The 11,654-nt window shown below is 48.9% G+C and overlaps 1 protein-coding gene across 4 annotated transcripts; it reads left to right on the top strand.

Annotated features, from left to right (window-relative positions):
* Positions 1–259: 259 nt before the first annotated feature.
* On the top strand, positions 260–11,319 carry CLDN12 (claudin 12). 4 transcript variants are annotated; one of them, XM_078607208.1, is made up of 4 exons: positions 272–530; positions 1,061–1,153; positions 2,274–2,917; positions 3,118–11,319. In XM_078607208.1, exons 3-4 carry the CDS (start codon positions 2,387–2,389, stop codon positions 3,586–3,588), a joined length of 1,002 nt encoding a protein of 333 aa, XP_078463334.1. In that variant the 5' UTR covers positions 272–530; positions 1,061–1,153; positions 2,274–2,386; the 3' UTR covers positions 3,589–11,319. The 4 variants fall into 4 exon arrangements, with proteins under 4 accessions (XP_078463333.1, XP_078463334.1, XP_078463331.1 ...); XM_078607207.1 differs by having other exon boundaries at positions 260–323; positions 1,061–2,917; XM_078607205.1 differs by having other exon boundaries at positions 1,054–2,917.
* The last annotated feature ends 335 nt before the right edge of the window (positions 11,320–11,654 follow it).

The raw sequence follows: 11,654 nt of genomic DNA, 5'->3' as shown, positions 1-11,654 counted from the left end.
TTGCCAGATAGAAGGGTGAAAAAACAATTATCAAATATGTTGTTGTTGCCTGCATTGAAACAGCTGCGGACCTGAAACCCTAATTTCCCTGTACCAGAATACGTGATAAACCTTATTAGTTGACAGCTATTGTTTTGTCGCCACGAAAATTACACATTTCCCCTGCACGGTATCCACGACGCAGCCTAAGCTCCCCCCTCTGAATTAAACCGTTACCCCCCCCCTCCATTTACCTTCCACTTGGTATCGTCCAAAACTCGAACCACGTGATGCGATCGGGCCAATCGTGGCGCCGCGTTTAGGGGGCTTCACGTGACCGCGGTGTGAGCTTTCGTTCTTTATTTTCGCTTTGAATCCCGCGTGTTTATTTTTACAATTTAACATTTAGTTTGACGTCCTTTATTTTATTTTTACGCGTCGCGTTTGTGTCCGAGCGATCGATTAATGTTCTCAGTTTGAACGAAGCGAAAACAAGCCAGGCGGGAGCGCGTGTCGCGACTGTCGGCCAGACTAGCACGGGCCTGAGCTGTGTGAGTTAAAACAAATTTAATTAATGAAAATAAATTAATACACTCGACTATGTCATTGCATTCGTAACACTTTTTAAAAAATTTTTATTAACATCAATGGTCGTTCAGACTCGATAATTGTGCCGCTTTGATTTAAATCGTTAATATCGTCACGATTCCGAACCTCTCGCTGAGGGATCGATTATTTGTTTATCATCGGTTCGTGCGTTTATCGATTACAAGTGCGCACGTTTAAATAGTCGGTAGCTGTCTGGGTGTTACTGTATGAGCTCATGAGTCGGACAATGTTTTGACCTATTTTGACTGAAGCGATATCGGCGCCAGAATCGATATCCATGGAATGTCGAATCGCGATGGATTTGTCACGAAGTGCGTGATTCACTCACTTTCATTTTCTTGATTTAACCAGCGGGAGTCCTTATTAGCCGGTTTACAAAACAAATAACAATGATCCGGCAGGTAGCAGTTGCTGTTTAACTTGTGTTGTTATTGTTGTTTGTGTGTTTACTATCCTTCTATTCAGAGTGTAGGTTTTTACTGAGCGACATCGTGGCGACCTCACTGATTGACTGACGGTGACGTCGTCGGCTGGAGCTCATCTCCCACCACCACCACCACCCCCCGTGCGTGGCTTTCACTCCCGGTTGCCAACGACCAGCAACAAACAGCACTCATTCAAAGTTGTGATAACGCTGTCGTTTTACCGTCATTGCTGTTGATTCTACGATGATAACGTGACGGCGAGGGGGGAGGGAAAGACATTCGTACTGAGCAGGGCAGTGTGGGGTAGTGGGAATTGAACCTCGTGTCTCCGAGCTAAGCGGTCAGTTCACAAGCGCCGTGACAGGCCGACTGTGTCGTGAACAGCACGCACAGCCATCGAACAGCAGCCAGCCAGCCATCTGTCCTCTCAGCACCTTGCTCGTCCTTGTGTATGCATAACATTTTTTTTAAAAAGTGACTCGGATGTACCGGGCCTACTACAGAATTACCAAAGTCTTTTATGATATATCTCTTGTGTGTACATAACACGTGTTTGAAAGTCGTCTTCACACGGCCATGAACCGCCGCTGCCTGATGATCTTCAGAAGTAACAGACTCCTGTCTTGACTATGAAATGAGATCCCTGATCATAAAGCCATGGATTTCCCTACAGCGCCTGTTTTAGCCACAGAGAGCAGTGGTGCATTGTCAGCAGTGATGGGAGCTCTCAGCCACCGTGATTAGAGACAGGGGGCACGCGTTTTGTTTTTGTGAGTTAATCTGCCCAGGGCAGTTTCCTGGATCTAGCCATAACTAAGGGGCAGGAGTCGTTGAGGTGATTTCATCCCCCCCCCTCCCCTCGCCTTTTTCGACAGCGTCATTAAGGCGTCACAATTCATTTTAGTTGTTGTTAGAACGCTGACTCTGACCTGCACATTTATAAAAAAGAAAATACTAATGCTGAATCCGTCAGAGGCTTTTGACTGCAGTCTAAATGTTTTCATGCAACAAAGAAGCCATTGATGTTTACTTCGGATGAGTAGGTTTTACAAAGGACAGCCCCCGTTGCGTTTTAAATCAGGAATTTTCAGAACCGAGTGGCGGGGAAATTTAATTTGCTACAAACAACTCGACCGAGTTGGTCCCTCTAAGACGTAATTTAGGAGGTGAGGTTGAAGAATTAACGGAAGCCATAACATCTATACATTTTCAAATCGAAACCAAACTGAAATAAAACGAAACCACCATCTCATCAATCAGATCTCAGCCAGGCTGAGCCCCGGTCGTCTTCCGACACGATCCACCACTGCAACCGCAACCACCACCGTCGTTGCCATTGCGTCTGCCCCATCATCGCCTTCGCCGCCGCGACGATGTCGTGTGGCGGCTGCTTCCTGGTGCTGTGGTCGCTGTGCGGCGCCGCGGCGCTCTGCTTGCTGGTCGCCGCCGCCCTCATGCCGTCGTGGCGCGACCTCATACTCGTGGACCCGACGAAGCGCTCCATCGTGGTGCGCCACGGCCTCTGGGTTCGCTGCGCCGGGTACGAGGGCGACGTCCCCGGCGGGGTGGTGTCGTGGGCGGCCACGTGGTTTGGCCCCGACAGCGGAAAGGAGGGCGACGATGGCGGAGGGAGCCGGGGCTGCGTGGTCCGCGACTCCGCGTGGCCGATAGCCACCGACTCGCTCGACCTGCGCCTGCTGCAGCTCGGCGTGCCGACCGCCTGCCTCGTGGCGCTCGTGGCGCTCGCGCTCAATGTGAGCGGCGCCGTGGCGCTCTGCCGGAGCGGCAGGCGGAGCGGCCGTCTCTATGGTGAGGACGAAGACTCCACTTCTTTGTCGTCGACGTCCTCTTCCTCCTCGTCAGAATTCAGCTCCAAGAGGAAGAAGAAGAAGAAGGCGCAACAGGTATGAGACGGAGCAGCACGGGACATGGAGACGGGTGTGCTCCCTCTAAGGGAGGAAGAGGGTAGTTCAAGGCCTTTTTTTATTGTAATCACGGCATCTATCCGTGTTCCTTCACCTTGCAATGCTGACACAATCTCAGCTGCTTGCCATGACCCTGAACGTTTCTCCCTCCGTTCCCGCTTCCCACATCCCACCCGCAGTGCTGCCAGTTCAACCCGTGCGGCTGCCAGGTGGTGGCGTCGGTGCTGTACCTGCTGGCAAGCGCTCTGGTGCTGCCGCCCGCGCTGTGGGCGCTGCTGTCGGTCGACGAGCTGAACCGGGCGCACGTCTCGGGGGACGCGCGCTGGCGCCCCGGCGAGGCCGTGCCCGTGTGCCTGGCGGCCTGCGCGGGGCTGCTGGCGGCCGCGGGGGGCCTCGCCATGTGGTACTGCACCTGCCGCCCGCTCCCGCCGGCGCCGCTACCGCCGGCGCCGCTCGCGCTGGGCTCGCTGCTGGGTATGGAGGCGCTGGGGCTGAGTGGCCGCGCCGGCCCGGCCGAGGCTTGCGGGCGCAGCACGCGGCAGAGCCATCGCACGACCGGCAGCTTCCCTGCCGGGCCGACGTCGGTGTCTTCGCGACCCATGTCCCGCGCCACCCTGGAGCTCGATATCCCCATGTACGAGTTGCACTAGCCTGACTAGACAGAGAGAGAGCAGAGGGGTCCCGGACGAACAGCTGAGCATGGGTTCGCGCCATAGTTTGGAGGCGTCCGTGCGTTACGACCCCGGCTGGGTCGTCACTGGAGCCGACGGACGGCTCCGCAGACGAAAGTGTTCCCACGTACGAGTTACGCCAGCACAGGGCTCCCCAACTGCCTTGACGTGAAGAGACAGATTAGTGAGACAACTAGATCGAATAGAAGAGAGAGATGAGAGAGCTGCAGGCTGAGAGGTGCACGTTTGTTGCTGCCACGTGTACAGACGTTATAATTTCACAACGCCATCCAACAATAACAAGACACTAACAATCGGTAATTTCATTACGTGTTAAATATAGATGAATATCTGCTGTAGAGAGTGCGGAATGGGCGGGGGGTTCAGATGTGGTTTAGAAATACACGGGGGGGGGGGGTGGGGGTGGAAAATGAGAAGCGCGTGCTGTTACACTGGAGCACTGGAGAATGGGGGGGGTGGGGTGGTGGTGGGCATCCGTACGTAGGACTCGGGTTTCACTCGAGGGGACGAGCAGCGGGTCAGTAAAAGCTCACCGACTTCAAGGTGTCTCCCAGCTCAAATGAGCTTCAGGCGATGCTCGGTTGTGGAAATTCCATTTTCCTGTGGCAGGGTCCAATCTCTCCATAGGACAGACTCCTGCAAAGGGGTACTCATTTCACACTCCTTGGAGGAACGATGCGCCCAGTTTACCACTGGAGAGTCAAGCGCTTTCACCTCAGCACTACGCACCCAGACGCTTTAGCTGAGGGGTCGTAAAAGCACGGCTTGCCGGCCTCTTGTGCCGCCTATAATTGTGCGTGTGACCGTGTAGCCATGCCATGCCATGCCAGTTGGGTTCCTCGGCAGTACCCGAACACCCACAACCCATGCTTTTTGGCTCGTCGATGGGCAAGTCACGATGCCTATATTTATCAATCTGAAATTGATTCGTACGGTTACCCGACACGCATCGAATCATGCATTCAAGAATCGTAATTATTAGTTTGTAAACGTTTGCTATTATTCATGTAAACCCTGTAGCTTGTAAAGATTCGACGTGTCACAAGGAGTGATGCAGGATGTTAATCAATTAGGACTCTTGATTGAGCTAAAAGATTTGTCCACCTATTTTAATCATGGATAAATAGTCATAACATACCACAGTGTTGGACTTACTCGGATGAATTGACTTTAATCCATGGTGGAATGGCGATCGTGCCGCATTCCGTTGTGTGTGTATTCAACCATAAATAAGCCATACTTTATAACATACAGATAATTACCTTCAAATTTGCTCCCCCTTATCATTTGGATCATTTTGAAATGTTGACTGTGAGGATGCCTAATTTGCGGAAGTGCCCTTCTTTCTCTCAACCTAAACATTTTCCTAAGTAGTTGGGCATCCCTCCTGCCAAAACGTCACGTTTGTCTTCCCTCAACTAGAGGAACTTAACTTTTGACTTCACAAAAAGACCCAATTCGGGGCGCAGAATTGTGTACAAAACTTTTTTATATATAACCCCTACCGACTGTCTACCACGTGATTTTACCCCAAAGTCCGCCACCGTTTACATTCCTATGCACGGGTTGCACTAGAATCGTTTGGGAAAAAAAGAGAGAAGGTTTATTTTGTTAAGACAAATAAATAGCACTAACGCACGTGGTGTGCCACCATAAATGCGTACCGTCTACACCCGTGCTGGTGGCCGAGAAAAGCGTTTGCAGAAAAGCGTCCGCGACATTTCAGGGTGTTGTTTGCTGAAAGAAAAAATGACTCGTTCATTTTCTCCCGTTACAGTTTTAACTTTGGCTTTTGTGTTTACGCTAACGGTCATGTTTATTGAGACGCATCCGATGTACTCCTCTTTTTTGCACAGTTCATACTAAACATTCCAACCACACCAGTTAATACTTTTCTGTATCGGTTGTTAAGCCCCTATCGTAACACCTCTTGGGTTTTGCAGAGGGGAACTTCGCTTCTTGTTTCTAAGACGGAACAATCAACCACACAGCATTAGGATCTCATCACTGTAATGTTTTGAGAAACGCCACTGCTATAATCACTGACATGACACTTCCCACTCGGGTAGCAATGGCCTGCGTAGAGAGCAGAGCCCCTGCCCGGTCAATGTCCCTCACCTCCCGTGGGAGAAATATAAACATTCGCCCACCTTCCGCTGGACAAATGGCAACCGCACGCTATCGCAGCCGGGCCTACCCTTGCAGAAGAAGCCATGCCCACCTGCCATTGCTATTTGAACTCACCGGTTCGATTTTAAGGCTGCGTCGTCTTGCGACACTCTCGTTTCAGACTCGTTGAATGTCGCCAAGTATTGGGGTGACTCCTAAATAAAAGTCTTGCTTAAGATTCCTAAGCAGTTGGTTGCCTGGCATCGGTGTGGACGGCACTATTTTTTACAATTGGAAGTTTACGTTGTCCACGTCGTGAGGTACCCGTTTGTGGGAATGAGGATGGATAGCGGCTGTTCTGTTAAAGTCACGGCTGATTGGTTTACGATCAGTCACCGAGTGTGGTTGCTAAGTGGGTTAGATAAGACGACTTGAAGCCAGCTTGAGAGCTCCTTGAGAATGAAAGTCTCTCAAGGGTGACCAAGGCCCCGTTGGACATGGGGTTATTATCACATCCTCGTAATGTGGCCTGTGGCTCTTCACTGCAAGTTTAGGCTGCGTTGGCACGTGGTACACGAGCTCCAGCGATCGCACCGACACTTCAGATTTTGTAATTTTACTTTGTGCTAACATTTGAGCCGTGAGTATTTTTCTCGAATAGACTACATACGTTTTAAATTATTTATTGAAAAACATTTACTTAACAGCATTTTTAGACCCTTGTCGTGGTATACTCCTTTTTTCGACACGACGTTTTAATCGCGGCATTATTGACGTATTTTTAACTCGAGTAAGCCGTAGTAGTAGTACTCTTTTTTTTTACTGTAAATGCCATTGTGAGTTTACTTTTTGACAATGCTCCGCAGGGGTTAACACCCGATGTTGGTGAGGGGGGGTGCGGTGTCAAATGAGCACATGGAGGGCGAATTTTCTTCTCTCCACTCGCGCACTTGGCATTGCAGCTGCGCGTTTATCTAAACGTCGTCGAGACGTTGACCGAACAAGAGCGAGACGTCCCCCCCCCCCCCCCGCAAAGGTCCGCTAACCACCAGCCCTCACCCGCCGCCTTTTCGTGGCGACCGCGGTGCCACATTATCCACAGTGTGATGGCCTGCGACGAGCTATTTTCTTTGTAAATAAATAGTATTTTTCTCTACAAATTTTGTGCTTAGAAAGTTTGGAATTTCAGGGAAGCACACCATGTCACGTGAAACAGACGAAGACTGCTATGAATTCGGAATTTAATTCGCACCGGGTATACCGATGCATAGTTTTATCGATTTATATCGATTCTTAAGCTCACAACAAGCATCAAAACAATACGTGTGCGCGAAATCGACGTTTTATGATTCCTGTGTGTTGCGTGGAATTGCTTTCACGCGACTCCTGGAGCCACTAGTGGTCGCTACTTCACAACACAGCAGAACAAAAACTAACAATATATTGAATCGAATTGCAATCGTGAATTTCGACAATTCATTGAACTCCTAGACCAAGTGGGGTGGGTAAATTGTTGCACCCCAAATGGATGGCTTGGAAGGTGATACTGAGTGACCACTACTATGGGATTTATACCCCAGCTCATATTAGTATTGTGGGAAGCAGATTTGATCTATGACCAATATGTCCTGGACACAACAATTAGTCTGAAATACGGTATCAAGACTGGAATGTTTTAAAAATAATAATTTACAACCCTGTGTCGTGCTCTTGTTAGTCGTGTGGATTCCGTAACCATACTTCGCCACGCTGGTCAATGTGGGTTTGTGAAAGGGGGGAGGGGAGCCCAGGACCGGTTTGAACGGCACTCGCCATCCACGTTGGCTATGGTCGGATATGAAACTGGGGTCATGAGTGTCATAGTGCAGTGCGCCAATCACTGCACCACCCCTTCTCCCTCTGCAGGCTAGTAAGGCGTTCAAACTTTGGCAGCTTGGTTCGTGTTTGATTCTAGGATTACCTTTAAGAGTTCAAATCCTTATTGTACACCTTACATCGCGCGCTTAGATCTTACGTGGAACGCGGGCACAAACACGTCCATTGCTTGACTTTTTTAATCGAACTTTGCTTTAATCCTGCGTGCGCACACGTAGCAAAAACAATGAACCCCATTTGCTTCCCGTGACTTTTAACGTTTGGGACGTTTACCAAGCTTTCGTTTCGTGAAATGTCTCGCGGCGGGCGACGTGCGGTCGCCGATTAATTGACTAATCATGATCCTTTCCAACTCTTCTGAGCCTGCTCACTGACAATCATAACTCGACGCTCCTCTATCCCTGCAGGCTTAAGGAGAATCGAAGCTGGAAATACTTAAACAGTGGTGTCATGAGGACGACATGACAACGCAAAACCACCAGCACGGTTTGATGCAGTCGAAATATCTAATTATGCTAGCACCATGCCACCGATGGCATTGTTCTGTAACTGAGAACAACTTTTACTGGTCTCTTAGCATCGCTGGTGCCACCAAAAAATTAGGAGCCCCACTGATGATGTGTTCATTGAGCCCCATAATGCACTGCACAGCTGCGTTGCTCGTGCGGTCTGATAATGGAAAATTACCAAGTCACATCCGACTCGCTGGGGACTGAACTGAGGTTTAGGCACACGTGTGAAAAGGGAGGGGTGTGTGGACGTGTACAGAAAGTGACAGTGATACCATGCGCAAATACTCAACGTGGAGTGGGAGGGTAATTTGTCGGCAGATGTCTGACATTCTTCTGTTATTAAATTGCGCCGCGGGTGACGTCAAGAAAAGTTTTAAAGTGGCTGCCTTGACAATCATTGGAACGCTTTTCTCGGTAACAATAAAAGTGGGATGGCCCAAAACGCAGCACCTAAATGGGCCGCTGTGTCGGCTTTCAGTTGTCATTTCAAATCACTGGATTATAAGTGAAAATCAGATGCAGATAATGTTGCGTTTTGGCATCGGCCCATCTTCAGAGCAAAACTGGAAGGGGGAATGTGATTTGTATTGCCAGCATACTTCGATGTTTCATTTGTATCTAAATTCCTCCGTCAATATTCTTCCTCGAAACAACACGGGGATGTCATCTCGGGTGTGTTTTTCGCCTGGTTTTAATCGATGAACTTTAGTCATTGAAGCAATTTTGGAACCAACCTTTTGCAATGTTGACTCGTGACGCTGCTGGTGATTAGTAGACTGCTGCCAAAGAACAGCCAGCAGTTTTGCAACAATTGCAATTATCTCCGGAGCAACCTTTCAAGTCTGCCACTATTTCTGTATTTACGTCACATACCGAAGGTGTCTATTTTTTTTGCTTTGCAGACATGCCAAGTAGGCAGTTTTACGTTCATTGCGTATCTATCCTTTCGTGTCATTTTTTTTTATACGTAAAGAATAAACTTTGGCTAAATTAAAACGATCTGTTATTTCAAACTCGAGCGTAACTATTTCCACCGTCTGAGATTTTAATTTCGCAAAATCGTTTCCAGCTATAGCTCTCAATCTCATGCCTTATTTGCTCAGAAGAAGGGCTATGGCCGACAACGGCAGTATGTCACTTATTTGTCACAGGGCACTGTCTGCTAGTGATGACGGTGGTTAAAGTATTTTGCGGGAAGTTTTATCTTTGTGCGTCATGTGTAAACAGAGAGCAAGATGCTGCCTTAAAGTACACCGCTACCACCACCTCTGGGTAGTCTTGCGGGATGTATAATCGATGACATGATGTATAATCGATGACGTGGTGCGTAATCAATGACAGGGTGTGTAGCCTCACGTAAACCAGCCTCTCGTACGAGCTAGCGTCCACGTATCCTGTGACTTAACGGTTTTTGATAGCGTGCGTTTTGTAGATAGTTTTACGGCAAAACATTTGTGTGGATATCACAGAATAACTGGGTACAGTCTGCTCTATAACGTGGCAGTTGCGTTCCTGAAAACCACCCCGTGGTGGAAAAAACGCGGTACAATAATTATAAAGCACAGTCCATGATAACGCGTGAGATGCGTATGCAGGCTGAACAAAGACTGGGGCACGTGGGTAGCATCTCGAAGCATCCAGCAGCATCCCGCCTTGTGTGATGCTACGCCGAGGCAGCCGTACAACCGCTTATTCCTACTCGCGCGGCGTAGTTCCGTTAACTCAAATCGCATTATATACAATTCACATGATGAAAATACGCATTATAGGAGAACAGACTGTATCGGTTTTACTCCTGATGAAGCTACCCAACTTGCTGGTTTGGCCCAGGGCAGTACCGATTTGAAAAAGGATGTCCCACAGTGTCTTGAAACATTTACAAAGATTAGGATTTTTTGTTCCACCCCCTGCCCCCCCACAGTTTTAAAGGGTTTGGCCTCATGCTTTTGAAACATGACAACTGGCAAAACGACGGGGCTACCGGACTCGTGAGTGGGGTTGGCTGAGGAGTTAACGGAGCCCTATGAGCAGTATCGCGGGGCCAGTGTCATAACGAGCGAGGCCACTCAACTAGTTATCCATTGGGCATGGCTCACTGTAATTGTGCGTGAGGCTGATAAGATCGACTCGTTGAGCCTCCCAGAAATATTCTGTTTGAAAGTAACAAAAAAATCGTTGAAAAAAAATTCAAGGAGGTGACCAGAGGCTTCGACATCAGCATGCTTTGGTGGGCCCACCCCTGTTTGGTGGGCACCCCGACGAGCCCGGGTTCAATTCCAGTCAGCAGTGCGTGCGATGAAAGCTCCTCAGGTGCAGTGAGTTGGCGGTCTCAGCCCGGCAACGATTGACTGCACACAAAAATCTATTTAATTGAATTCGGCTCTCAACGTAATTTGGCTAAATGGCAACTCGAAGAAAAACAAAATTAGTTTTTAATGCCATGCGACGAATTTCAATCTCGTATGCAGAGACATTTGGAAGTGCTGCGCTCTGCTGTGTGTGTCTGTGTGGACTCGTGGTCACTTGAAGGGATCTCAAAGGTAGCTCTGTCATATCCGCTTCTGTTGGCCGTTCCCACTGTGATATCCCAGGGTGCACTGCTCTCCCGAGACATCGGATTTTCATCCTTCGTCTCGTGACATGACGCCTGTCATTGAATTCGGATACACAATGAGGGGAAAATAGCATCAACAAAACTGTTGGGGGGCATCGTATATTTAGACTTGGTCGCATATAAAATAAACTGTCGTCGTTAAGTAACAGCGTGTTTTGTGAATGTGCGTTGCTCGTTACAAGATTAATCGTTGATTTGTCGGGAAACTTTTGGGCGGTTCAAGCAAGAAGCCATAATTCTCAGCACAACCTTGCTAATTAAAACCCAAAACAGTCGGTGTCATTTAAAACTCGCTGTGAAATTCAAGATAACGCTAAACTGTCTTGTGATTCGAGCGTTAAAAGGTTTCGTGACACTTAACAAGACTAAGACGGTTCGTACGACGAGTATTTCGTGTTGATAAGTTTTTTTTCTGTTTACTCTCGGCAAGACGTCGCAAGGAACACGGGTGTTCTATTTGAGGCTCCTGAACGCCTTAAAATGTGAGCTGTGTCGACGGGTCAACGCCGACGACTTGCGAGTTTTATGAGAAACCTGTAACGAACGCGAAAATATCAAAATAAAAGAAAATTACCCATGCACGTGTGCCCTCTGCTTGGAGTGTTCTCATGGCCCTCTGATAATACTGGTAGGAACCTCCTGGTTACACCAGCCCACAGGGGATTATTGTGTCCGTCCGTCGTGCAGGGAGGGGTTGGGTGGGGAGGGTGGGGGAGGGTGGGGCTGGGTGGGGAGGGGCTGGTCACCCCGTGGTGCCCTTATAAAACTCAACGTTTAACCTACTCACGCCGGTTTGTGCCCGCCTTCAGTCGGCCAAATTTGCGGAATACACCACGCCGCCGTTGACCCTGGCCATTGACCGAGCAACCCAACGTTACTACCAGCTCTCTCCGCAGGAATGTGTTTAATCGTCA

Source organism: Lampetra planeri, chromosome 27, assembly GCF_965212315.1.
Source record: "Lampetra planeri chromosome 27, kcLamPlan1.2.h2, whole genome shotgun sequence".
Taxonomy (NCBI): domain Eukaryota; kingdom Metazoa; phylum Chordata; class Hyperoartia; order Petromyzontiformes; family Petromyzontidae; genus Lampetra; species Lampetra planeri.
The sequence above is the reverse complement of the archived record's forward strand: the minus strand, read 5'-3'. Positions and strand labels throughout refer to the sequence as shown.

Excerpts from the sequence above, each read along its gene's own strand:
- CLDN12 (XM_078607207.1), top strand. The coding sequence starts at position 2,387 with ATGTCGTGTGGCGGCTGCTTCCTGGTGCTGTGGTCGCTGTGCGGCGCC. Across the intron at positions 2,918-3,117 it reads AGAAGAAGAAGGCGCAACAG|TGCTGCCAGTTCAACCCGTG; the intron begins GTATGAGACGGA and ends TCCCACCCGCAG.